This window comes from Phocoena phocoena, chromosome 7, assembly GCF_963924675.1.
Source record: "Phocoena phocoena chromosome 7, mPhoPho1.1, whole genome shotgun sequence".
Lineage (NCBI taxonomy): Eukaryota > Metazoa > Chordata > Mammalia > Artiodactyla > Phocoenidae > Phocoena > Phocoena phocoena.
Window position 1 is genome coordinate 114706467 of NC_089225.1, and position 25986 is coordinate 114732452.

The window sequence follows — 25986 nt, forward strand, 5'->3', positions numbered from 1 at the left end:
AACCACTCCCTGATTCATAGATGGCCGTCTTCTCGCTGCGTTCTCACATGTCAGAAGAAGCAAGGGAGCCCCCTGCAGTCTCATTTTTAAGGTCACTAAACTCATTCAGGAGGGCTCCACCCTCATGAGCTAACCCCCTCCCAAAGGCTCCACTTCCAAATACCATGACACTGAGGAGTAGGTTTCAGCGTATGAATTGAGGGAAGGGGGCACAAACATTCAGCCCATGACAACTTCTTTGTCCTTTTTTCCTTTTTTAAAAAAATGTTTATTTATTTATTTTCTTATTAGTCATCCATTTTATACCCATCAGTGTATACATGTCAATCCCAATCTCCCACTTCATCACACCACCACCACCACACCCTGCCGCTTACCCCCTTGGTGTCCATACTTTTGTTCTCTACATCTGTGTCTCAATTTCTGCCCTGAAAACTGGATCATCTGTACCATTTTCTAGGTTCCACATATATGCCTTGACATACAATATTTGTTTTTCTCTTTCTGACTTACTTCACTCTGTATGACAGTCTCTAGATGCATCCACGTCTCTACAAATGACCCAATTTCATTCCTTTTTATGGTTGAGTAATATTCCATTGTATATATGAACCACATCTTCTTTATCCATTCGTCTGTCGATGGGTTGCTTCCATGACCTGGCTATTGTAAATAGTGCTGCAGTGAACACTGGGGTGCATGTGTCTTTTTGAATTATGGTTTTCTCTGGGTATATGCCCAGTAGTGGGATTGCTGGGTCATATGGTAGTTCTATTTTTAGTTTTTTAAGGAAACTCCATACTGTTCTCCATAGTGGCTGTACCAATTTACATTCCCACCAACAGTGCAAGAGGGTTCCCTTTTCTCCACGCCCTCTGCAGCATTTGTTGTTTGTAGATTTTCTGATGACGCCCATTCTAACTGGTGTGAGGTGATACCTCACTGTAGTTTTGATTTGCATTTCTCTAATAATTAGTGATGTTGAGCAGCCTTTCATGTGCTTCTTGACCATCTGTATGTCTTCTTTGGAGAAATGTCTATTTAGGTCTTCTGCCCATTTTTGGATTGGGGTGTTTGTTTTTTTAATATTGAGCTGTATGAGCTGTTTGTATATTTTGGAGATTAATCCTTTGGCCAATGATTCATTTGCAAATATTTTCTCCCATTCTGAGAGTTGTCTTTTCGTCTTGTTTATGGTTTCCTTTGCTGTGCAAAAGCTTTGAAGTTTCATTAGGTCCCATTTGTTTATTTTTGTTTTTATTTCCATTACTCTATGAGGTGGATCAAAAAATATCTTGCTGTGATTTATGTCAAACAGTGTTCTTCCTATGTTTTCCTCTAAGAGTTTTATAGTGCCTGGTCTTACATTTAGGTCTCTAATCCATTTTGAGTTTATTTTTGTGTATGGCGTTAGGGAGTGTTCTAATTTCATTCTTTTACATGTAGCTGTCCAGTTTTCCCAGCATCACTTATTGAAGAGACTGTCTTTTCTCCATTGTATATCCTTGCCTCCTTTGTCATAGATTAGTTAACCATAGGTGCGTGGGTTTATCTCTGGGCTTTCTATCCTGTTCCATTGATCTATATTTCTGTTTTAGTGCCAGTACCATATTGTCTTGATTACTGTAGCTTTGTAGTATAGTCTGAAGTCAGGGAGTCTGATCCCTTCAGGTCCGTTTTTTTTCCCTCAAGACTGCTTTGGCTATTCAGGGTCTTTTGTATCTCCATACAAATTTTAAGATGATTTGTTCTAGTTCTGTAAAAAATGCCATTGTTAATTTCATAGGGATTGCACTGAATCTGTAGATTGCTTTGGTCATTTTCACAATATTGATTCTTCCAATCCAAGAACATGGTATATCTCTCCATCTGTTGGTATCATCTTTAATTTCTTTCATCAGTGTCTTACAGTTTTCTGCATACCGGTCTTTTGTCTCCCTAGGTAGGTTTATTCCTAGGTATTTTATTCTTTTTGTTGCAGTGGTAAATGGGAGTGTTTCCTTAATTTCTCTTTCAGATTTTTTATCATTAGTATATAGGAAAGCAAGAGATTTCTGTGCATTAATTTCGTATCCTGCAACTTTACCAAATTCATTGATTAGCTCTAGTAGTTTTCTGGTGGCATCTTTAGGAATCTCTAGGTATAGTATCATGTCATCTGCAAACAGTGACAGTTTTACTTCTTTTCTGATTTGTATTCCTTTTATTTCTTTTTCTTCTCTGATTGCCGTGGCTAGGACTTCCAAAACTATGTTGAATAATAGTGGTGAGAGTGGACGTCCTTGTCTTGTTCCTGATCTTAGAGGAAATGCTTTCAGTTTTTCACCATTGAGAATCATGTTTGCTGTGGGTTTGTCGTATATGGCCTTTATTATGTTGAAGTAGGTTCCCTCTATGCCCACTTTCTGGAGAGTTTTTATCATAAATGGGTGTTGAATTTTGTCAAAAGCTTTTTCTGCATCTATTGAGATGATCATATGGTTTTTATTCTTCAATTTGTTAATATGGTGTTTCACATTGATTGATTTGCGTATATTGAAGAATCCTTGCATCTCTGGGATAAATCCCACTTGATCATGGTGTATGATCCTTTTAATGTATTGTTGGATTCTGTTTGCTAGTATTTTGTTGAGGATTTTTGCATCTGTATTCATCAGTGATGTTGGTCTCTAATTTTCTTTTTATGTAGTACCTTTGTCTGGTTTTGGTATCAGGGTGATGGGGGCCTCATAACAACTTCTTTGTCCTTTTTTCCTTTTTGCATCTCTGACTTTAAATTTCCTTTTACTTGAATTTCTTTTAGTGTGGGTCAGCTATAAGACCACACCAGTCCCGTTCCCATTAGAATTTCTTTTAGTAGGGGTCTGCTATTTATTTATTGTTTGTTTGTTTGTTTGTATGGATTATCTCTATTTGGCCTTCAGCAGTAATGGATATTCTATCTCAGTATAAAACTTCATGTTGGCAGTTTATATATCTGTCAGCATATTGAATATATAATTCCACTGTTTCTCTGGCTCCCATTGTTGCTTATGAGAAGTCAGCAGTCAGTTTACCTGTAATGCCTTTAATGGTAATTTATCTGTTTTCTCCTTTTAAGATAGAGTGTCTCCTTGTCATTGACTTTCTGCATTTCCAGCATTTATTTTCTATAGCTTTGTTTTTGTTTTTTCCAGGTAGGGAATCACTGGGATTATTGAATATACAATCTGATGTCTTTCATCAGTTCTGGAAGTTTCCCAACTATTGCATTTGTATCTCTTTGCCTTCTGTTGCTCCATATCATACATTTGGCCATCTTACTGCTTCCCATATTCCTGATCTTTTCTTCATTTTCCACCTTTTTGTCTCTGTTCTAAATTGTAGATCTTTCCTTCTGAGCTGTCTTCTAGTTCCAGTTAACTCACTCTTTCTTTAGTTCCATCAGACCTGCTCTTAAATGTCTACTTTAAACAGAAATTCTCTTAATTTCTGTTATTTGGTTTTAGTGCTAGAATTTCTACTTAGTTCTTTTAAATGGGTTTTAAAAAATAATTTCCAATCCTGATGATTTTTTTTTTTTTTTTTTGTGGTACACGGGCCTCTCACTGCTGTGGCCTCTCCCATTGCGGAGCACAGGCTCCGGACGCGCAGGCCCAGCGGCCACGGCTCACGGGTCCAGCCACTCCGCGGCATGTGGGATCATCCCGGACCAGGGCACGAACCCATGTCCCCTGCATTGGCAGGCGGACTCTCAACCACTGTGCCACCAGGGAAGCCCCCCTGATGATTTTTTAATAAAATTTTGTATTGTGGAAAATATACATAATATAAAATTGACCATCTTAACCATGTTTACATGTAAGTTCAGTGTCATTAAGGACATTCATGTTGTGTAGCCATCACCACCATACATCTCCAGAACTCTTTTCATCTTGCAAAACTGAAAGTCTATATCCATTAAACACTACGTCACCCATTCCCCTTCCCCTTGGCAACCACCATTCTACTTTCTGTCTTTATGATTTTTGACTACTCCAGGTACCTCATATAAGTGAAATCACACAGCATGTGTCCCTTTGTGACTGGCTGTTTCACTTTGCGTAACGTCTTCAAGGTTCGTCCATGTTGTAGCGTGTGTCAGAATTCCCTTCCTTTTTAAATAATATTCCATTATATACATACATCATATTTTGCTTATTCATTCATGCCTTGATGGAACTTTGGTTATTTCCACCTTTCAGCTGTTGTGAATAATGCTGCTGTGAACATGGGTATACAAATGTCTTTTCAAGACCCTGCATTTAATTCTTTTTGGTATTGTTGTGGATTAAATTGTGTCCCCTCAAAATTTATATGCCGAAGTCCTAACCCCAGATGTGATTGTATTTGGAGATAGGATCTTTAGGGAGGTAATTGAGGTTAAATGAGGTCATAGGGGTGGGACCCTAATCCAATAAGAAGATGAGAGACACCAGAAAGCTCTCTCCTTCCTCGTGTGCACACAGAGGAAAGGCCCTGTGAGGACAGAGCAAGAAGGCAGCCATCTACACACCAGGAAGAGAGGCCTCACTAGAAAGCAACCCTAGTGGCTCCTTGATATTGGACTTCTAGCCTCCAGAACTGTGGGTAAATACATTTCTGTTGTTTAAGCCACTCAGTCTGTGGCATTTTGTTATGGCAGCTCTATCAGACTAGTACAGATATATACCCAGAAGTAGAATTACTGGATCATGTGGTAATTCTATTTGTAGTTTTTTTGAGAAACTGCCTGCCTACTGTTTTCCACGGTGGCTGCACCATTTTACATTCCCACCAACAGTGCACATGGGTTCCAGTTTTGCTACATCCTCACCAATGCTTGTAATTTTCTGGCTTTTTAAAAAAAATAGTAGCCATCCTAATGGGTGTAACATGGTGGCTCACTGTGGCTTTGACTTGCGTTTCTAATGATTAGTGGCATTGAGTATATTTTCATTGGCTTGGTCATTTGTATGTCTTCTTTGGAAAAACGTTTATTCAAGCCCTTTTCCCATTTCTTTAATCAGGTTGTTTGGCTTTTTGTTGTTGCTGAGTTGTAGGAGTTTACTATATATTCTGGCTATTCATCCCTTATTAAACATATGATTTGCAAATATTTTCTCCCATGTGTGGATGACCTTTTTACTCTGCTGAAGGTGTCTTTTGATGCACAAAAGGTTTTCATTTGGATGAACTCCAGTTTGTCTATATTTTCTTTCGTTGCCTGTGCCTTTGGTGTCATCGCCAAAGCCAGTGTTGTGAAGATTTTGCCCTATGTTTTCCTATGAGTTTTATGTTTTTAGCTCTTATATTTAGGCCCTTGATCCATTTCAGTTAATTTTTGTAAATGGTGTTAGGTAAGGGTCTGACTTTATTCTTTCACATGTGGATATCCAGTTTTTCCAACACCATTTGTTGAAAAGACTGTCCTTTCTCCATTGAATGGTCTTAGCACCCTGGTTAAAAATCATCTGACCATATATGCAAGGGTTTCTTTCTGGGCTCTCTGTTCTATTCCATTGATCTATCTGTCTGTCTTTGTGCCAGTGCCACACTGTTTTGATTACTGTAGCTTTGGGATAAGATATGAAATCAGAAAGTATAAGTTCTCCAATGTTGTTCTTCTTTTTCAAGATTATTTTGGGTATTCTCTTGATGAAATTTTAGAGCTTGCATTTTATTTCTTTGAACATAGTAAACTTAGTTATTTTATAGTCTGTGTCTGATCATTCCAATATCTGATGTTTCTCTTATTTCTGCTTATTCCTGTTAGCAGTGTCTCACTTCCTTGTGTGTCTGGTTATCTTTGACTGTGTCCTGGAATCTGTATTTGAACAAACGTTTACAGGAATAACTTGAGGCCTAAGATGATACGTCTTGCTCCAGGGAGGGTTTTTCTTTACTCCTGCCTGGAACCTAGGGGTGCTCCCTGTCAGGAACCACCTTAATCTAAGTTCCAGGCTCAAAGTGCCTGGATGGCCCAGGTGAAGGGAAGGTGGAGTGTACATCTGCATAAGGACCACTTACTTTGGGTTCACCCTGATTATGAGGCAGGCCTTAGAGGTCCCAGCTTAATGTGGGGGTTATCAGGTTCCTCACCTTGAGCTAGGCCCGAGTTTTGGCATTTATCTCTTTCCCTCCATGAGGCTACAAAAAGTATAGGTCTGTCGTACAGCTGTCGCTTCTACATCTGCAGATGTACTCACTCGGGGGAAAGGAGCTTTGAGTACTGGCCTCACCTCCAGTCTCTTCTTGTCCAAGATTTGGAATTGAAATATGCTCCCTTGTTCACTCTTTGGTGCCTTTGAGAGGTCTGTTGGGCTCCCCTGGTGGCGCAGTGGTTAAGAATCCACCTGCCAATGCAGGGGGCACGGGTTTGAGCCCTGGTCCGGGAAGATCCCACATGCCGCAGAGCAGCTAAGCCCTTGCACCACAACTACTGAGCCTGCGCTCTAGAGCCCGCGAGCCATAACTACTGAGCCCGCGTGCCGCAACTACTGAAGCCCATGTGTCACAACTACTGAAGCCCGCACGCCTAGAGCTCGGGCTCTGCAACAAGAGGAGCAACTGCAATGAGAAGCCCGTGCACCGCAACGAAGAGTAGCCCCTGCTCTCAGCAACTAGAGGAAGCCCGCACGCAGCAACAAAGACCCAACGCAGCCAAAAATTAAATAAATAATCTTTTATAAAAAAAGAAGAGAGGTGTATTTATCCGCCTTTTTGTTTGGTGTAGACTACAGAGCCTGCCCTCACCTGAAGGGTCATTTCTAAAAGCATGGGCTGACCACAGTCTTCCCAGGATAAATCGTGATGGTCTAGAGCTGACTCTGTGATCATCAGTCCACTCAACCCTGCCCAGCACCCCGTGAGGCCAGAATGAGTGTTTGCTCCATCCTACAGGTGGAAAGCCAGAGCACAGAGAGGCAAAGCCTAACGTGCCTGGTGGCTGCATAGCTGGAGAGTGGCAGGGTCAACGCTAGAACCAGTTGTGTCTGACCACAAAGATGCCGCTCCACCTCCTGTGCTCAGGGGCCTTCTGGGGCTCCACTACCTGGAGTCCTGAGCACAGGTGCCCCACCTGGCCATCGAGGCCCTCCCGGCCTCCCCTGTCCACAGTGGTCCCAGCCCATCCCCAGCCCTGCTCGGCAAGCACGCCTCCTCCTCACCCTTCCAGACCTGGCTCAGAGGCTGGGACTGCCCTGCCCTCCTGCGGCCCCTGATGGGAGTCGGACCAAGGAGCTGGGGCCACTGGGCAGGTCTGAGCCCCCTACCGCCCAAAGCCAGGGCCCACACTGGGGGATCCCCACCCCACGCTGGCAGCCCCAGGCCAGGCACTGTGCAGGGCGCCGTGTACAGCAAACAGGTCAGAGCCTGTGCCCTGAGCCACGGCCTGTCCGGGAGGGGTTGGAGCAGGCCCAGGGATCCCAAATCAGGGACCAGGAACTGTCAGGCCACCCTGAAAATACCCTGCCCAAGGCTGGCTCAGCCTCAGAGGGTGCCCAGGGGGTGAGGCTGGGGAGGCCCCCATCTGGCCCCTCTCTGGCTTTCTGCCCCGACAGGTGAACAACAACGGGATCGTCTCCTTCCTGAAGGAGGTTTCTCAGTTCACCCCAGTGGCCTTCCCCATCGCCAAGGACCGCTGCGTGGTGGCGGCCTTCTGGGCGGACGTGGACAACCGGCGTGCAGGCGACGTGTACTACCGGGAGGCCACCGACGCAGCCACGCTGCGCAGGGCCACAGATGATGTCAGGCGCTACTTCCCCGAGCTCCCAGGCTTCTCCGCCACCTGGGTGTTCATAGCCACCTGGTACCGCGTCACCTTCTTCGGAGGCAGCTCCTCTTCCCCCGTGAGTGTTCTGTCCTGGGGAAGGGAGGACATCCATCTGGGGCCCAGGGTCTCCCTCCAGGGCCCCCTGCTTGCTGAGTGGGCCAGACGCAATCCCTGGGCTTCGTGCCCAGAGGGGACAGCTGGGCTCAGGGGCAGAAGCCACTCGCCCAAAGTCACAGGGCCAGGCTGGAGGGGGGATGGAGCCTGGGCCTCCTGGAAACCACCCGCGTCCAGGGAAACGCCAAGTGCCCCAACACCGTCCCTCACTCACTCGGGGGACGCAGATGGTCTGTGTTAGAAGGTTTCCGTTTGGAACGGTTCAGTACTCAAAGGGTTAAATGGGAAGTTTATTCCGTTTAATACATTATTCCTTGATGACGCCGAACGGCCACAGCGCCAAGTCCAGAATAACTGACCACTTTACCCAGCGTGGTCAGTGTGGTGGGCGGATTCCCAGTGAGGGCGGCATAGCGCTTCCAGCAGCAGACGCGTGACCGGCACCTCCTGCGGCCAGGCCCGCGATGGGTGCTGGGTCACAACCGCATGGGACAGAGGGCGGCTCTCTAGAGAAGAGCACTGGGGAGCGGGCAGCCTTTCAGGACGGTATGCCCACACATTTAATACACATTCCTTTAGGGGCACGTCTGGGGCAGGCAGTGTTCTGGGCTCTGGGGAGGCAGCCCCAGACAGAGAGCACAGGACGTGACTCTCCCGTGGGGCACACTCTAACAAGGGTGACACCAGCGACCACGTAACAGGGACGCCACGCCAGCAGGACGTGGGCTCTCCCTGATGCTGTGCAAGCCTGGGGGCCTGGCTCGGCCACATGGGGGAGGTTTGGAGCTGGAGGGACTGGAGGGCTCAGCACAGCAGTCAGGGTGGGTGTGACCACACTGGGCTGAGGAGGAGAGAGAAGCCCCGAGGGCGGTGCCCGGTCTCCCATCGCAGGCACAGGGTGGGAGGGGTGGGGACAGGTGGCAGACGGGCTCGGTCCTAGATGTGCTGAGCAGAGCCCGGAGTCCCCAGCCGCGGCGGCTCAGGTGGCGACGGGGCGGGGAGGGACGTGCAGGTGGTGATGGACCCTGCAGCCCCCAAGAGGCCAAAGAGAAGCAAGCTGCTTGTCAGGTACCTTGTGAGAGTAACCGTCACCGCTGGGGGTTTTAGCAGGAGTATAAGAGCAAATCAGGAAAGATGGGCTTTTTCTGTAAACATTACTACAAAGAAGTTTCTCGACTGAACTTTTGTTCACACGTAGCCCACTAACATTTTGTACGTTTTGTTTGTTTTTTCTTATCGCCAATTTGTAAGAAAAATGTCTTTTTAACAAAAAGTAGAGAAAAAGAATCTACAGCCCCACCAGCAGGACATAACTCCTGTTCAACATGTCCCATTGTGAATCAACCCACACGTTAAAAAATAAATAGAACCACCTGGAACGTGCTGTTTTGTGAGTGTTTCTTTCACTCAACAGTATTGTGGGCACTTTCCTCATTCTTATATGTTCTTCTACGTCATTTTTTATGTTATAATTTCACCTCTGCAGAGTCATTTTACCTATTACCTCTCCGCCTGGGAGGAAGGAGGCGCCCAGGGCCCCTCTGAGCAGACAGAGGAAACCTTAACGTCCTCCTCTTTTCAGACCCGGAGACGTCAGTTCCAAAATGATTGCCTTGTGAGACGGGGAACCGGGGTTCTGAGTTCGGGGTGGAAACCAGGCTGGGAGCTGGGAGATGGGGAAGCCCTCCCCTGGGGGCACCTGCAGGGGCAGGTCGATCAACGGAAAGTGGTGGTTAAGCTTCGGGCACGTCCTCGTCCTCCTCAAACGTCTGGGCCTCATAGCTCGCGAAGCCCCTCCGCTGGCCTCGCTGACCAACCGCGGTCCGGCCCTCCTCACACCTTCCCACTGCTCGGGCCTTCCAGCCCTCACGCCCTCCTCGTCCTGAGTCCCGGCACCCGAGCTTGCCTTCCCGCAGGAGACTGCTCGGTTCCCCTGCTGTCATCTTTCACCGTGGGACGCCCCCGTGTGCAATGCCTGCGTGCCAGCCCGGCGTGGTGGCACTTGCACTCCGGTGGGCCTGCTGCCTCCATCACGGGGTGCCCCGAGGGCGCTGCATCGCCCGCAGTGTCTGTGAAATCATCCCGGCATGAGTTGCTAGAAGGGAGGTTGCTGCCTGTGCAAGTCTGATTTCCCCTCAAAACTGTGCCCACTCACAGTTGCACAAGCCACATTGGAAAGCGCCTGTAGCCCTGCACCCCGGCCAAACGCACCGCTCCACAGGCGTGAAAGGAATGGCCCTCGTTTTATCAGCTTTACGCATCTCTGAGTTCTAGTAACGGGGAATCTTGGCCAGTGGTATTCTATCGTGATGTTTCTGTTCACACCCTTTGCCAATTTGTCTGTCATCTTTCTGTCCTTTTTCTTATTGATCCGTGGAAGTTCTACTTGAATTAAAGACATCACCAGTTTCTCTGCCGTGTGTGTTATAAACACACTTTTCCCTTCACTCTTTGCCATTCAGCTTGATCTCATGACACTTTTTTATATCCGGAAGTTCTTGTAGTCAAATGTATAAATCTCCTTTGTGGTTTCTGCAGTTTTAACAAATGTCAGGCTTAAAAGTCCTTCCCTAGACGTTCTACATATTCGCCTATGTTTTCCTCGAGGCCAACGACAGCCTCATTTACAACCTTACTCGATTCGGGATTTATTTTCATAAGAGATATAAAGCCCCAATTTAATTGTTTTTCAGAGCTTCCTATTTGTCCCACGATCGTTTCTTAAACAGTCTCACCCTTTGCCCATTCTGAAATAGCACCTCTTATGTATACACTGCCCACTAATATTTTCATGGAGGATTTTCCATGAAAACCAAAAAACTTAGCGATTGAAAACTGCCTTTCCTTCTTTCCCCTTTTTATCTTTCCCTTTTCTCCTTTTACTTTTCTGTTCATCTCACATGAGATGATTTTGTGGATTTGGCCAGGTGGTCATGAACCCTCTGTGCCCCCAGACCCACAGAGGAAACTGTCTGCTCCTGGTGTCCGTAGCCTCCACAGCCCCTCAGTGGGCTTCACTCGCTCTCCAGTCATCAGATAATACTGGGGGGAGGGGCAGGCGTTGGGGACACAGCGGAGGACGGAGGTCGAGGTCATCGGGGCCTCCCTGTGGCTGACCATCTCGCTGGGGAAACAGAGGAGGGACCAGTGGGCGACTGCAGTGTGGGCGGGGCGGGGTCTTTGGGTGGAGACGGGCGCAGGCTTCGCTCAGCCTCCTGCTTGGCAGGTCAACACGTTCCAGACCGTGCTCATCACCGACGGCAAGCTCTCTTTCACCATCTTCAACTACGAGTCCATCACGTGGACCACGGGCACGCACGCCAGCAGCGGGGGCGACGCCGCTGGTCTGGGGGGCATCGCGGCCCAGGTAGGGGCCCTGCTCCCCACGGCTGGGACTGTCCCGAGCTGGTGAGGCAGGTGGACCCCCCCACCCCTCCCCGCCCAGTGCTGTGCAGAGGCCTCTCCCGGCCCAGAACCACAGAAACACTCTCGGGCCAAAGCACCTTTGTCCCGACCCACACGGCCGGCCAGACAGGGCCAGCTGCAGCTGGGACAGAGTTCTGTGTGCACTGTGGCCTGAGGGACAGTGGCCAGCAGAAAATCCCAGGTGCGGAGGGTGGTCAAGTGCGAGCCCCCAGGGCCTGGGAGTGCCCCTCCCCCCGCTCTAGGCTCTCTGCTTTCTCCTGAGGTCACACTGGCCCTGGGTCCTAGGGGAGGCCCGGGAGCCCAGGAGTGGGCGGGAAGGGGTGGGGGGAGGGCTGCCAGGGCTCAACCAGGTCAGCAGCTGGAGGAGCTGCTGGTTAGGGTGGGGCGTGGCTGGGAGGCGGGGACCGCACGGCGGGCCGGTGAAGATGCCCCTGAATCTTCAGCGCTCCGCAGCTCACGAGGCCGCCCCCGCGGGAGGTGGGTCTCAGGAACGTTAGGGAGACCTGCGGACCCAGCCCGCACCTGCCCCCACTCTCTCCCACCCGCCCCCAGGCCGGCTTCAATGCGGGTGATGGGCGGCGCTACTTCAGCATCCCCGGCTCACGCACAGCGGACATGGCGGAGGTGGAGACCACCACCAACGTGGGCGTGCCCGGGCGCTGGGCGTTCAGAATCGATGATGCCCAGGTGCGCGTGGGGGGCTGCGGCCATACAAGTAAGAGGACAGAGAGAGTCGCTGGGGTGGCGGAGGGGCATGGATTAGGGAGGCGGGATGGCGGGGGGGGGGGAGGGGGAGCCCCGGGCCTCTTGGGGGCGCACGGCCCCGCCCACCTCGGCTCCTCTTCCCCGGGCTCACCCCTGAGCCTCAGTCTCCCCCTGGGAGGCCTTCCTGCCTCTGCTGAGGGGAAGGGGTTTGCTGGAGACCACGGTTTGAAGTGTGAAGGGGTGTAAAGGGGGGGAGCTGGGGTCACATCCCCACCCAGGGAATCCTGGGCATCCTGCGTGGCCTCCCACGTCCTCAGGACCACCTGGGAGGCAGGCGCTCTTTCCACCCATTTTGCTGCCTTGCTTCTTGGTGGGACTTCGTGCTTGTGTGACAACCTGGACATCTACTGAGAGGAGGGAGCTCCCTGACGCCCGGGGTCCTTCAGGCACAGAACACAGAGCAGACGGGAGCAGGGTCCACCCCGGGGGCGAGCGCGAGGCCTGTGGAAACAGCGGGACTGGCCACAGAAGGATGTGCTCCCGGCTCTCCTGCTGTGTGGCTCTGGGTCACAGACCCTCCTGAAACCCCTGCTTATAAACGGAGGGGGGAGAGTGTCAAGTGACGGGTTCAGCCGCGCCACTCCCCCGGCCAAGCCTGGAGCCAGTGAGGCCAGTGCTGGGACCTCCCCCGGAGATCGCCTCCCACCCCCATGGGGACCAAGGCCACCAAGAGGGGCTGCTTCTCCCGAACACCGTCCCAGGGATGAACCCAGTGCAAGGAAGCCCACCCAGACCTGCCAGGGGAGCAGGCGTGCACCCCGGGGGCGGGGGCGGGGAGGGCAGGTGTGTACCGCACCGAGGACTGGATATGGGCCCTGGTGAGAGAGGCCCGGGGAGCCTGAGCCCACCCACTCACCAGTGTGAACGAGGGGGCGGCCCACAGGGCCAGGAGCCCAGGCGCCACTGATTTCGCCCCCCTCCCCCAGAGCGGCAACACCCGCCCGGGCTCGGAGCCGCGGTGGTTCGGGGCAGGGGACGCTACTCAGTCACCACACCTTTGTGTGGGCAGCACAGAGGTCTGGCGCTTACCAGCGGCCAGGGGCTTGGGTATGCGTGCAGGTGTGCGTGCAGGTGTGCGTGCAGGTGCGCGTGCAGGTGTGCGTGCAGGTGCGCGTGCAGGTGTGCGTGCAGGTGCGCGTGCAGGTGTGCGTGCAGGTGTGCGTGCAGGTGCGCGTGCAGGTATGGGTAGGTCCATGCTCCCCACAGAGGCTGCCGGCTGTGAGCCTGCGGACTGGGGTCCTCAGAGGAGGGTCCAGTCAGTCCCTCGGGGACGCCGTTCCCATGTGGCGGTGCTTCTCTCCCGCCCCAGGCCTCTGCGGGGAGCAGATGGAGGAGGCCCTGCTGGGCCCTCAAAGCTCTCGCGCAGAGGCCCTGAGGGGCACAGTCCCGTGGGGTTGCAGGGGGACCGGCCCCCTCGTATCCCCGCCCCACGCCGCAAGCCCTGGAGATGGAGCCCGTGCGCATCAGTCTGAAGGCACCGGGGAGGGAGAGTGGGTTCACACCTGAGAGGCGGGGCGCCCACACCTGGCAGTCTACCTTATGAGAAGGGCTGGTCCTGACACGGGCTCAGGCAGTCAGCCGCCACCCGCTGCAGGGCAGCCAGACTACGCGGCCTGAGTGCCGGTGTGGCTCGGTGAGTGGACCGGTAGGGGCAGGGACGGTCCTCAAAGGCACCCACAGCCTTGGTGGTGCTCGGGGCCCGAGGGCCCTTCTGGGAGTGCCCCTCTCTCCCTCCCTCCTGGACACCAGCCAGCTCTTCCCAAGGCCCTCCGAGTAACAGGAGGTCTGAAACCCTGGGATGCCCCCGCACCTGCCCAGGTGTGCTCATTCATGGCGGGTTTCGGTGGCCTTGTCTCTGCAGAGGGTGGGCCCCATGAGCTGAGCCCTGCGGGAGGCCTGTCCTCGAGATAACGGAGACCCAGCAGCAGCGGACCTCGCAGCGCCTCCCCCGAGAAGGGCCCCCGGGCTAGGCTGACGGCCCTGCCCTCCCTGTGTCCGCAGCCTCCGTGTGCCTGACCCTGCGCCCCTGCCTCAACGGCGGCAAGTGCATCGACGACTGCGTCACGGGCAACCCCTCCTACACCTGCTCCTGCCTCTCGGGCTTCACGGGGCGGAGGTGCCACCTGGGTGAGTTTCTGCTGGGACCGCCCACCTGGAGGAACCCAGCAGCACAGCCAACGGCCCCAAGAGCCCGAGGCCTGGGGCCTCTGTCCCCGTGGTGTGGGTGGCGTCCGGGAGGCGCCGCCGGGGGAGCCAGACACAGCGGCTCCGTGATGGTGAGCACGTGGGCGGGCTCTGCAGCCGCGCCGCCCCAGGCCACGGCAGGTCCTCCCCAGCGGCGCCTCCACTGAGTCCCCGGCTGCCCCGTTTTCCAGATGTGAACGAGTGTGCTTCCCACCCGTGTCAGAACGGCGGGACCTGCACGCACGGCGTCAACAGCTTCATCTGCCAGTGCCCAGTGGGCTTCGGGGGACCCACCTGTGAGACAGGTGAGAGGAACCAGGGGCTGCAGGGCCGCGGGGATGGTCCTGCCCGACCAGGGAGTGGCGGCTAGCCTGGTGTGGGCATCAGGTCAGCGTGCCGCAGGGGGCCCGGCCCCAGGGAGGCCCGGGGGCAGGGGGCACAGGAGCCCAGACTCCAGAGGAGAGGCCCCGCCCCGTGGGCGTGACAGGAGCGCTGACCACAGCACACAGCCAAGGGTGAGGCCTTGGGACAGGGCAGGGCCTGGTTCCGGACCCGTCTCACCGTAGGCCTGCACCCCTGAAACCCTGAACCCCAGCTGCTCCCGGCAGGAGTGCAGGCTGTTTCTCTCCATCCCGGGGGTCTTACGGCCTAGATGTGGCTTGGGGTCTTTCTGAAGACCCCCTTGTTGCTTCCAAACTGCAGCCCACACGCCCGTCTGCCACCCCGCTTCTGAGCGCGGCTCTTTGGAAGCAGTGCGTTCTGATGAGGCCCCTACTCCCCGCCCCTCGTGCAGCACCTCTTTGGGGCCCCCACCCTGGCCCTCCACCCACCTGGTAAAGCAAGGTGGATGCCCCACTCCCACCCCCATGCCACTGTGGAAAGCCGCTAGGGGAGCCCAACAAACGGAGCCCCTTAAAATCAAAGCACAATGACCCTTGATCCCCATCCGGCTCAGCCAGACACACTGTCCCCTACATACGCTTACTGATATCTAACTGTTATTTAGAAAAACATATAACACATAGTTAAATCGAGTGTGTACAAGTAACCACCGCACCAATGTCTCAATCTAGAAAAACCATTTCTAATGGAGACTTATGCCACAGGGAATGTTTTAATGTCCTTAACTCTGGTGTGTATACACATGTCTGGACCGGGTGGGACCCTGGGAGGGCTTGGGGCCAGAGCCAGGAGCCCTGAGCCTTGGCCTCCTCATGGCCACCACGGTAACACCCATGGGTACCAGCCCCCAGTCCCCCATGAGGCTCTTTGGTCTCAGGACCCACCTCGGCCCCCAGAGCCCATGACAGCAGGGATGCTGGGCAGAGTCCAGCAGGGACGTGGGTACCACTCGGCCTGAGTCTCCCCTCCCCCACCCGTGCCCAGCCCTGCTCTCTGGTGGAGTCAGGGTCCCAGAGACGGGGGTCACCGTGTGCCGTCAGCCACCAAAGCACCTCCACACCTCCCAGAGTTCAGGCCTCCTTCCTCCCACTGCTCCCCACCCTGACTCCAGGGTGGGTCACCCGCTCTGGGGATCCTGTCTGGTTCCTGTATTGAGTCCTTTTTGGAATGAGCTGTCAGCAGGACAGGCGACATAGCAGGGGGAAGGCAGTGTCCCCCCACCTGCTGCCAGCAGCCACCAGGTGAGGCCAGCATCCTGGGTGAGGGGCAGGCCAGAGCGCCGACAAAGGCGGGTCCCACCTGCTCACTTCCACCTGACTGGGGGCCGAGGGCCTTTGCAGGGCTGTCCTTGCAGCAAGAAGTGTCTCCTTGCCCACCTTGGACCCTCAGCCCCGGACCACTCAGGCCCCTCCTGCGCCCCCTCAGGGCTCCGTCACAGGCCGTGCCCCCAGCCCAGCTGGGAGGAATCTCTCAGCCCCAGAGCCCTGTCCTGTGATGACAGCTCTGTCACAGTCATCTTAGCAGGGCGACTCCCCAGGAGGGTGGGAGCTGGGTCCCATTCACCCCCATGTCCCCCGCCAGGCACAGGCACACCCTCCCTCCTCCCCAGGTCTGCTGAAATAAACCCCATTCAGACAAGCTTTCAGTGCCGGTGGGTTGGGACTGCCCTGGTCCCCCAGGGCCCGATGCCCTCCAGAGACGGCCAGATCCACCCGTGCTGCAGCCCGAGATGTCAGCAATGGGGCTCAGTGGGAGCCCCTGGGGCCACCACAGCTGGGGATCCAATGGCCTTCCACCCCTTTGTGCTTGTAGCACGGTCTCCGTGCGATGCCACAGAGTGTGAGAACGGCGGCTGGTGCCAGGCGGAGGGCGGCTCCGCGGCGTGCGTGTGCGCAGCCGGCTACACGGGTGCGGCCTGCGAGACGGGTGAGTGTGCCCTCCGGTGGGAGCAGAGGCGTGGGGTGCCAGGTGCTCAAAGGCTGGCACACAGCCGAGCACCCACCTCTGCCGTCCCCAGACGTGGACGAGTGCGGCTCTGACCCCTGCCTGAACGGAGGGTCGTGTGTCGACCTGGTGGGGAATTTCACCTGCCTTTGTTCAGAGCCCTTCGAGGGACCTCGCTGCGAGACAGGTAACGGCCACGTGCCTGAAGCCCCCCACCGGTGACAGCAGTCAGCTGCCCCCTTTCCCTCTCGGGGGTGGGGAGGTCTGGTCTGAGCTCTGCTGTCCACATGCTGGGTAAGGCTGAGCGAATCTGTTCCCCTCTCTGGGCCTGGTCTCCATCTGGAAAATGCAGGTATGGATGAGCACACTCCCAAGGCCCCTCTCCCGACTCAGGAGATAGATTCTTGGCTGTCTAATGTCCCTCCTTCCTACCCCAGACCCCTCGCCTTGCTAGGGAACAAGCCGTGGGCGTAGGAAAGAAAGCTGGTCTCTCCTACAAGTGGCGGAGGCTGCTAGCTCCTGTTTTAAATGCCGGTTAGGACTCGGTAGGTCAGTTAAAAGACCCACACGGTAAATTCGGGGCTTTAGCACCTGACATCGCCTTACCTCCCACGGCTTTGGTCCCCGAGCCGACAACAGCGGTGCTTGCATCTCCCCGGCGGGGGGGCGCTCAAGACAAACTCATCGGATTTGCTTCGAGTCTCAAAGCCTAAGAAGGAAATTAGGTTCTACCCATGAGTAAGACGCGGATGGACGCTGTGCCCTCCGTTGGTCTTTGGTGGGATGGCCACACGCAGGGCGGGCTGTGTCCTGAGGCGATGGTGAGGCTTCACGGTGCAGAGGGCGAGAGGCTGGCAGCCTTACCTGTTGCCTGAAATCACCGTGATGTGTCACAGGATTGCCTAGATTGCGATTTAAGTATCAGCGTATTTAACTAAACTCACGTCAGAAAACAGAGAAGTGATTTCCAAAGACTTTGCAAAGAAACCATGTTTTGTACGAAGAATAATGCAAACGAAAGCAAACGATAGGAAACAGCTGACTTGTCTACCCCAGTACAAGCTCATTAGCCACGTTGCACATACAGCGGGAAGCTGGCCAAACGTTGGAGATTATAAAAAGGAGTAGCTAGCCTTCTGCTCGTGGCCAACAAGGATTAACTGCCCTGGGAACTTCCCTCTCACTGTCAACAATGAGAAAACCAGACAAAATATATGAAACAACTGTTTTCAGCCATTGGACAACAGAAAGTAGAGGGCTGTCATCCCTGAGAGAAGGGAATGAAATGGGGTGAGCCCTACAATTGCCCCAAGGCTGCCTCGGAGCCGTTTCCAGGCTGCCACGCCAGGGCGGGGCCGGGGAGGGATCCAGACTCCAGCAGTTCCTCTGAGTCTCTGGGTCAAGGAGACAGAGATTCAAATTCAGTGGCTGGAATTTGGGGGAATAATACCAGCAAGGACAGAGCTACTGAGAGGGGAAGCGGGGAAGGGGAGAGAGCACGAGATCGGCTCTGGAGATCTGCAGGGGCACCCCTTGAGTGTGGGTTGGGTGAAATCTACTGGGCTGGGGAAGAACCACTGGGAGTGGTGAGTCAGACGATTCCTGGAACTCAGACCCGCCTCCCCACCAGCTGGAGTGGAGTGAGCTCTTCGTAGCCAGGGCCAATGCTGAGTAGAGTCCCCAGTGGTATCACCTTAGTAGTGGGGATAAGTAAATGCTAAGCTAACGGCTAGCCTGACCTGCCCCAAGAAATCTTAAAAGAAAGTTCGAAAGGATCAAACTGAGCCCAAGTAATTTCACTCTATGGCAGGATAAAATCCTCCACCTTTACAGGAATAATAACAGAGTCCAGAACCCCAAGATACCCAACCAGAAGTTACTATAGGCGCACAAAGGATTGAGAGTACATGACCCACAGCCAGGAGTCAGACCAGTAGAAACAGGGGCCAGAGATGACAGAACCAGCAAGTACAAATGTTCAGTTGTCCGTCATGAACACGCACCATGTGTTCAAGACTGTTGAGGGAAAAAGACATAATGAGAAGTAGGAGATATAAGAAAAGAAGCTTCTAGAGATGAAAACTGTAATATCTGAATTTTAAAAATACACTGGATGGTGTTAACAGCAGGTTAAGACACCACAGAAGGAAAGATCAATGACCTTGAAGAGAGAAATGGAAGCAATTCAACATGCAGCCCAGAGACAATGAGATGAAAGGACAGCACCTCCTCAGGGGCCTGTGCACAGACACCTTGCAGTCTGGCAGGTGTGTACTTGGAGGGCCGGAAATGAGGGAGGGGGCTGAAGGGGTGCAGAGAAAGTATGTGAAGAAACAACAGCCAAACTCTTTCTAAGTCTGATGAAAATGAAAACCAAACCTCCAAGAAAGACATGAAGCCACGTCATAGTCAAATTGCTGAAAACCAGTGACAGAGAAAATCTTAAAAGTAGCCAGAGAGAAAAGACAGACTGCACAGAGAAACAAGAATGACAACAGCCTCATCAGAGACGAGGCCGGTCGGAAGACACTGGGACGACACCCCTAAAGCATGGAAGAAATAAGCTGTCAACCTCGTGCTATACACCCAGCAAAACTCTTCCAGAAATTCAGGTGAAATAAAGATTTTTCAGACAGCAAAAACAGAGAATTCACCACCAGCATATATGCATTACAAGAAATGTCTTTTCGACAGAAGAAAAATGGTCCCTGATGAAAATCTGGATCTACACAAAGGAATGAAGAGTTCTAGAAATGGTAAATATATGGGTAAAAATAAAAGACTTTTCTTCTTACTTGTTAATCTTTTTAAAGATATTTTTAAAACAAAGAAATAGCAACATATTTGGGGTTTACAGTATACATAGAAATAAGATGTATGACACCAATAGCTTAAAGCAGCCTGTGCAAGCTTTTAAAGGGCCAGATAGTAATATTTTTTTTGGCTTTGTGAGCCATGTGGTCACAGCTATTCAGCTCTACCAACGTAAGGCAAAAGCAGTGAGCCACAGACTGTGCATAAGGGAATGGACATGGATGGCCATGTTCCAATGATACTTTATTTTTTTAAATGGGTGGCAGGCAAGATTTGGTCTTTGAGCCTTTGCTTATCAACTTCTGGCATAAGGGATAGAAAGGGAGAAATGGAAATATAATATCGTAAGGTCCTGACATTATATACGAAGTGGTATAATACTGTTTGAAGGTCGACTGTGATAAGTTAAAGGTATACATTGTAAACCCTAGAGCAGCAAGTAAAAAAATAATAATAATGAGTTAGAGCCAATAAACCGATCATGGAGATGAAATACAGAAGGTATGAAAAGAAGAAAAATGAAGATAAAGAAAGCTGGCTGTAACTACCACTGAATATTCAAAGGTACAATTACGAAATACCAGATTTTAGCAGTGGAAAGGAATTCAGGATTCAGAGGATTTAATCCTTAAATAAATATGTAATGTTAACTGAGCAAACGAGTTATATTACTAGCTACCTCTAGTTAATAAATAAAAATAAAAGGGTGCAGGAAAATTTGAAAAATCTACAGTCATTGAGAAGAAAAAGGAATATATTTTTCTAACTCAAAATGAAAACACAACTTTATATCTTTAAGAATAAATGAAGCCTAGTAGTTAAAGTTTAAATAACTTTTTAGTGGCATTTATGAAATTTTACGTATGCTTTCTCACCTTACGATTTCACATAAACAAATGTTTTGTTCACCCAGGAAAAAAAAAAAAAGACGAAAAAGGAACAAAGAAGAAGTGGGACAAATAAGAAACAACAGCAAGGTGATGGGTTTAATCCAGTCATATTGGCAATTACCTTTAAATGTAAAAATGGTTAAAAACACAAAAGACAGAGATTGTCAAATCGAATTGAAAAGCAAGACCCAACCGTATACTTTCTACAAGAAACCTGCTGCCAATAGGAAGGCTCAGATCATTTTAAAGTAGTGGGGTGGGTCTCACCAGACTGAGTGCAGCGACCACTCCTGGACTGAGTGCCGGGAGCGGCTCTGAGGACTCTGACGTAGCAGCGGGCGGGGTGGGGAGAAGCACAGGGGCGAGTCCTCATCATTTTCCTCTGGTGTCCCCCCGACCCCGCCTCCTGGTCTCAGAGCAACCCCGAAACCAGAAGTCGGCATCAGCGCTGACAGCGAAGCAGGACCCACAGAGGCAGCAGTGGGCGGAGCCTTCCGCTCCAGCCGGGGGAATTCTGGGCTTCGCAAGTGTGGGCAAACTCCTGCTGGTTTTCCCTTTCTCTGTCCTCCAGCCACGTGACCCCACACAGGCGTGCGGTCACAGGAAGTAAGTAGCAGAGTGGGGCCACTAAGCCCAGATTTCATGCCAGAGGACGAGATGTGCTGCGGAGGGCGTGGAGGGGGGGCCTGGGGCGGCAGCCCCATCATGTTCTTTCTGAGCTCCTGGGCTCCCTCAAGTTGGGCGTTTGTAATCTGATAAGCGAAAGACAAACAACTCAGCGGAAACAATGGCAAAGAATGTAAGCAGGAAAGTCACACAGAGAGAAGCAAACACCATAAACAAGTGAAAAGAAGCTCAGTCTCACTAATCAAGAAACTACAAATTAAATAGAAATCTAATTTCAGGTTTTGCCCATTAGATTGGTAAGAATTTTGATAGTTGATGGAACCGGGAATTGGAAAGGCTGTGGCAGAATGAGTGCCCCCATTCTTCCCGGGGAGTATTGATTCTATTTTCCTTGAAATTTTTAATAATTTTTTTTGCAATCGTGCATATGTATTACATTTACAGTTAATTTTTAAACCATAAAATGATGGATAAAAAACTTTAAAATGGTACCATTTATTGAAAGACTTAGGTATAAATGTAATAAAGCATTTTCAGGATTTAAATACTGAAAACTACAAAATGCTGATGAAAGAAATCAAAGAAGCTCTCAGTACATAGAGAGACACTATGTTCATGGATTAGAAGACTTAACATAGCAAATATGTCGGCTCTCCCCAGACTGACCTGTAGAAATCTCAGCAGGGTTTTTGGTAGCTGCACACAAGCTGATCCTATAATTTATATGGAAAGGCAAAGGAATTAAGATAGCCAAAACAATTTCGAAAAAGAAGAATACATTTTAAGGAATCACACTACCCGGTATTAAGACTTATTATAAAGCTACAGTGATCAAGATTATGTGGTATTGGCAAAGGGACTGACACACCAATCAACAGAACAGGAAAGAGGATCCAGAAACAGACCCACACAAATATGGGTATTATTTTTTGAAAAGGTATAAGAGAGATTCAGCAGAAAAAGGATGCATGCAAGCATGGGGACCAGCAAGGACGCAGGGACTGGGCAGCGCTGCTTCAACCTAAACACCTCTTATACAAAGATTAACTCAAAATGAATCATAGACCTGAACAGAAAACAGAAAACTATAGCGTTTTTAGAAGAAAACTAAAGATTTTTAGATAGAAAAATCTTTGTGACTCACGGTTAAGCGAAGAGTGCTAACACAAGACCACAAAAGCATGCTCTATCAAAAGAAAAATAGATCAATTGGACTTCATCAAAACTGAAAACTTTTCCTCTGTGAAAGACATGGTTAAGAGAATGAAAAGACAAGCTAAAGACTGGGAGAGGGACTTCCCAGGTGGTGCAGTGGTTAGGACTCAGCGCTCCCAATGCAGGGGGCCCGGGTTCGATCCCTGGTCAGGGAACTAGATCCCACATGCATGCCGCAGCTAAGAAGTCCACATGCCACAGCTAAAGATCCTGCATGCCTCAACTAAGACCCGGGGCAGCCTAAATAAATAAATAAGTAAAAAAAAAAAGACTCGGACTCGGACACTTAACCAAAAAGGATACACAGAAGGCAAATAAACAGATGAACAAAATCTGTTGTTGTCATTAACTATTGGTGAAACGCAAATTAAAGCCACAATGAGATGCCACTGCAAGCCTATGATAATTGCTAAAATAAAAGACACTGACCTGGTGAGGGTACAGAACGACGGGAACTCTCACCTATTTTTGGTGGGAATGCCGAACAGTTTGGCCACTCTGAAATAGTTTGATAGCTTTTTTTATAAAGTTAAACATACACTTATAATATGACCCAGCAATCGAACTCCTAGGTATTAAGCCTAAACAAATGAAAACTTATGTCACACAGAACTCTGTACAGGAATGTCTGTAGCATGTCTATAGCCACCAGAAACCGGGAACCCAGACATCCTTCCCAGGGTGAACGGACACGTGAACTGCGGTACCTGTCGACATGGGACACAACTCGGTCATAAAACGGACTAATTACTGATGCTTATAACACCTGAGACAGTCCTGGAGGCGTGACGCTGAGTGAAAGAAGCCAGTCTCAAAAGAGTACAGGTTGTTTGGTTCCACTTCTCTGGCATCCTTGAAAGGACAAAACTGCAGTGATGAACAGATCAGTAGCTCTAGGGGTTCAGGATGGAGGGGGTCTGTGACCCTGCAGAGAGAAAACAAAGAGGTCTTTGGGATGACGGAATGTCCCGTATCCTGTCCTGTATCCATATACACACAGCTATACATGTGATAAAATTCTTAGGCGTGTCCCTCAAACACAAGTCATTTTACTGTATATTAATTTCAAAGATAAATTCTGAAAGAACATGAGGGAATTGAACATTTAGAAACAAAAAGACTAAAAAGGCAAACACGAATCAGGAGAAGCTGGAGTGGCTGTATTCATATCACTCAGATTAAACTTTCGAGTAGGAGAGCAGCCAGAAATGGGGACCTTTTATAATGACCACGGGCCAGTTCATCAGGAAGACACAATAAGTCTAAATATGCAACACCTAGTAACGCAAATCGAAATACCCAAAGCAACAGCTGGCAGAGCTACAAGGGGAGACAGATCCCCAGTCATAGGCGGGGGTTTCGGCGGAACTCCTATCTCGGTGGCTCAGAGCATACAAGCATGGGGACCAGCAAGGACGCAGGGACTGGGCAGCGCTGCCAGCCGACCCGGCCCGACTGACAGTCACGGACACGCACGTTCCTTCCAGGGCTCACGGAGCCTTCACTATGACAGACCATCCTGTCGGCCATAAAATAAGGCTCAATAAATTGAAAAGGACTGTGTTCGCTGACCACGGCAAAATTAAACTAGAAATCGGCAGCAGAAAGATAACTTAAAGTTAAAAATCCCAAATCTTTAACAGAGATGCTGGATGGGAAATGTTTGGAGGCTCTGGCCTCAGCTGGGCCCTTTGGTGCACACCGTGGGGCTCCCTCCTCACTCTGGCTTCTCATTCTGCTCCAGAGAAAGGGCTCGGGGACTGAGGGGCCGCTAGAGGTCAGTTTCCGGGCGCTCGGCACTAAGGACAGGGGTTAAGACACCTCCTCTCCGGCCCGAGGCCCCATCCTCGCCGTGCTCTCTGCGCGGCCTCGGGTGACCTCCGTCTTTCTTGCAGGAAGCCACCCGGTGCCCGACGCCTGCCTCTCGGCCCCCTGCCAGAACGGGGGCACCTGTGTGGATGCGGAGCAGGGCTACGTGTGTGAATGCCCCGAAGGCTTCATGGGCCTTGACTGCAGGGAGAGTGCGTGTGGGCCGGGCTGCCGGGGCCCCGTGGGGTGTGCACGCAAACCCCCATGAGGGAGGCTGTGGGGAGCGGGGAGACGGGCTACATGGCGGGGTTTACGGGACGGCGGTCAGGAGAGGGCACCCCGACATTGGAGGCTCCTCCCTCCCTCCCTCCGTGGCAGGAACCCCCAACAACTGTGAGTGCCGCAATGGTGGCAGGTGCCTGGGGGCTAACACCACCCTCTGCCAGTGCCCTCCGGCCTTCTTTGGGCTCCTCTGCGAATTTGGTAGGTGCCCAGGGCTGGGATGCGGGCGCCCTTCCTGCCTGGACCCTGAGAATCCCCACAACCACCGTGTAAGTGGTGGCTTGGGCCTGGGCCCGGACCCGCATGGCGGGCCCCGGGGGGTGGGGTGGGGAGGCCACAAGGGTGCCCGAACCTGGTCACCCGGGCAGCTCGGTCCTTCTCAAGGACACACGGTCTCCAGGGAGACACGCGGGGACGTGAGACGGGCTCTCCCCTTCCCTGCAGAGGTCACGGCCATGCCCTGCAACGTGAACACGCAGTGCCCCGATGGCGGCCACTGCATGGAGTACGGCGGGAGCTACCTGTGCGTCTGCCACACCGACCACAACGTCAGCCACTGTGAGTGGGGGGGAGGGGGGGTGCGGGCACCAGCCTGCGAGGCCGGGGTCCGGCCCAGAAGCGGGGGTGGGGGGGGTGAGAGGGCGGTGGGCGCAGCAGGAGGGGGCCCTCGAGGGGACCTGGGGGTGGACGGCCTGGCCGTGCGCACGTGCCATGCCGCACCTGCCTGAGCCCCGGGCTTAGGTGCTGGAACGTTAACGAGCACCTGACGAGCACCTGCGGAGAAACAGGTTCGCCCCGCGTGTCTGTTAGCGCGCGGATGACCAGTGACTTAGGTAGGGAGTGACTCCACGTGACGGTGGTGCTGGTGGTGACGATACCAAGACCCTCGTGGACCACAGCTCAGTCCCAGCTCACGTAAGAGTGATGATGAACTCTGGAAGAGTCAGAAATGCAAGGAATTCCAGGGCGGACCTTAGAGCCCAGCGTGAAGAATCAAGACCTTGGCCTTGGTTCCAGCCAGGACCTCAGGGTGATCGCCCTCTGTCCCCGCAGCGCTGCCGTCCCCCTGCGACTCAGACCCCTGCTTCAACGGAGGCTCCTGTGATGCCCACGATGACTCCTACACGTGCGAGTGCCCGCGGGGCTTCCACGGCCGGCACTGCGAGAAAGGTGGGGCGCGGCGGCACTCGAGGGGGCGGGGGGCTGGCGGGGCCGCCACCCCGGCTGCCCCTGCACCTCTCGCTCATCACAGCGCTTTCCTCACGGCGGGCTTCCTTCCTGCTCAGTGTTTGTCCAAGTGGATTTTAGAATCACTGATTTTTAAAAATTCATTAGGACTTTGTTAAATTGAGTGCAGTTGGAGAGTGTCAACATTTTACAACATTCAGCCAGTTAAGAACGTGAGTGCCCTTCTGTAAACACACAGCAGGCGTCACTGTGCTCGTCAGCACCCACCCAGGGCCGTCTCTTCCACGCCGTTTGAAGCAACGCTCAGAACTCTTTTCAGTGACCCAGGCGTCCCCTTGGTCAGAGCCCAGGGTGCCGGCCCCCTGACCCCGTGTTGCCCGGCCTGTTCTCCTGGGCTCGGCACCCGGCCCACATCCAGTCCTGCAGCCTTCCCACTGCCCTCACTCGTCCAGAGAGCTGAAGCCTGGACCTTTCCCTGCAAGCCTCTGCCGCTCCCACAGTGGCCCTGAGGGCAGCTCCCCGGCACTCTGACCACGGAGCCCCTGCAGCCTCCCC

General features: G+C 52.1%; 1 protein-coding gene across 1 annotated transcript in view; it reads left to right on the plus strand.

The window, feature by feature from the left end:
* The window catches only part of SNED1 (sushi, nidogen and EGF like domains 1), an 86759-nt gene that overhangs the window by 25817 nt on the left and 34956 nt on the right, over positions 1 to 25986 (plus strand). The window contains exons 2-12 of the mRNA XM_065880501.1: positions 7560 to 7847; positions 11112 to 11252; positions 11864 to 12026; positions 14078 to 14203; positions 14452 to 14565; positions 16475 to 16588; positions 16680 to 16793; positions 24048 to 24173; positions 24340 to 24444; positions 24688 to 24801; positions 25297 to 25413. Of these exons, the coding sequence (XP_065736573.1) occupies positions 7560 to 7847; positions 11112 to 11252; positions 11864 to 12026; positions 14078 to 14203; positions 14452 to 14565; positions 16475 to 16588; positions 16680 to 16793; positions 24048 to 24173; positions 24340 to 24444; positions 24688 to 24801; positions 25297 to 25413 (1522 nt within the window). The remainder of the gene's footprint in view (positions 1 to 7559; positions 7848 to 11111; positions 11253 to 11863; positions 12027 to 14077; positions 14204 to 14451; positions 14566 to 16474; positions 16589 to 16679; positions 16794 to 24047; positions 24174 to 24339; positions 24445 to 24687; positions 24802 to 25296; positions 25414 to 25986) is intronic.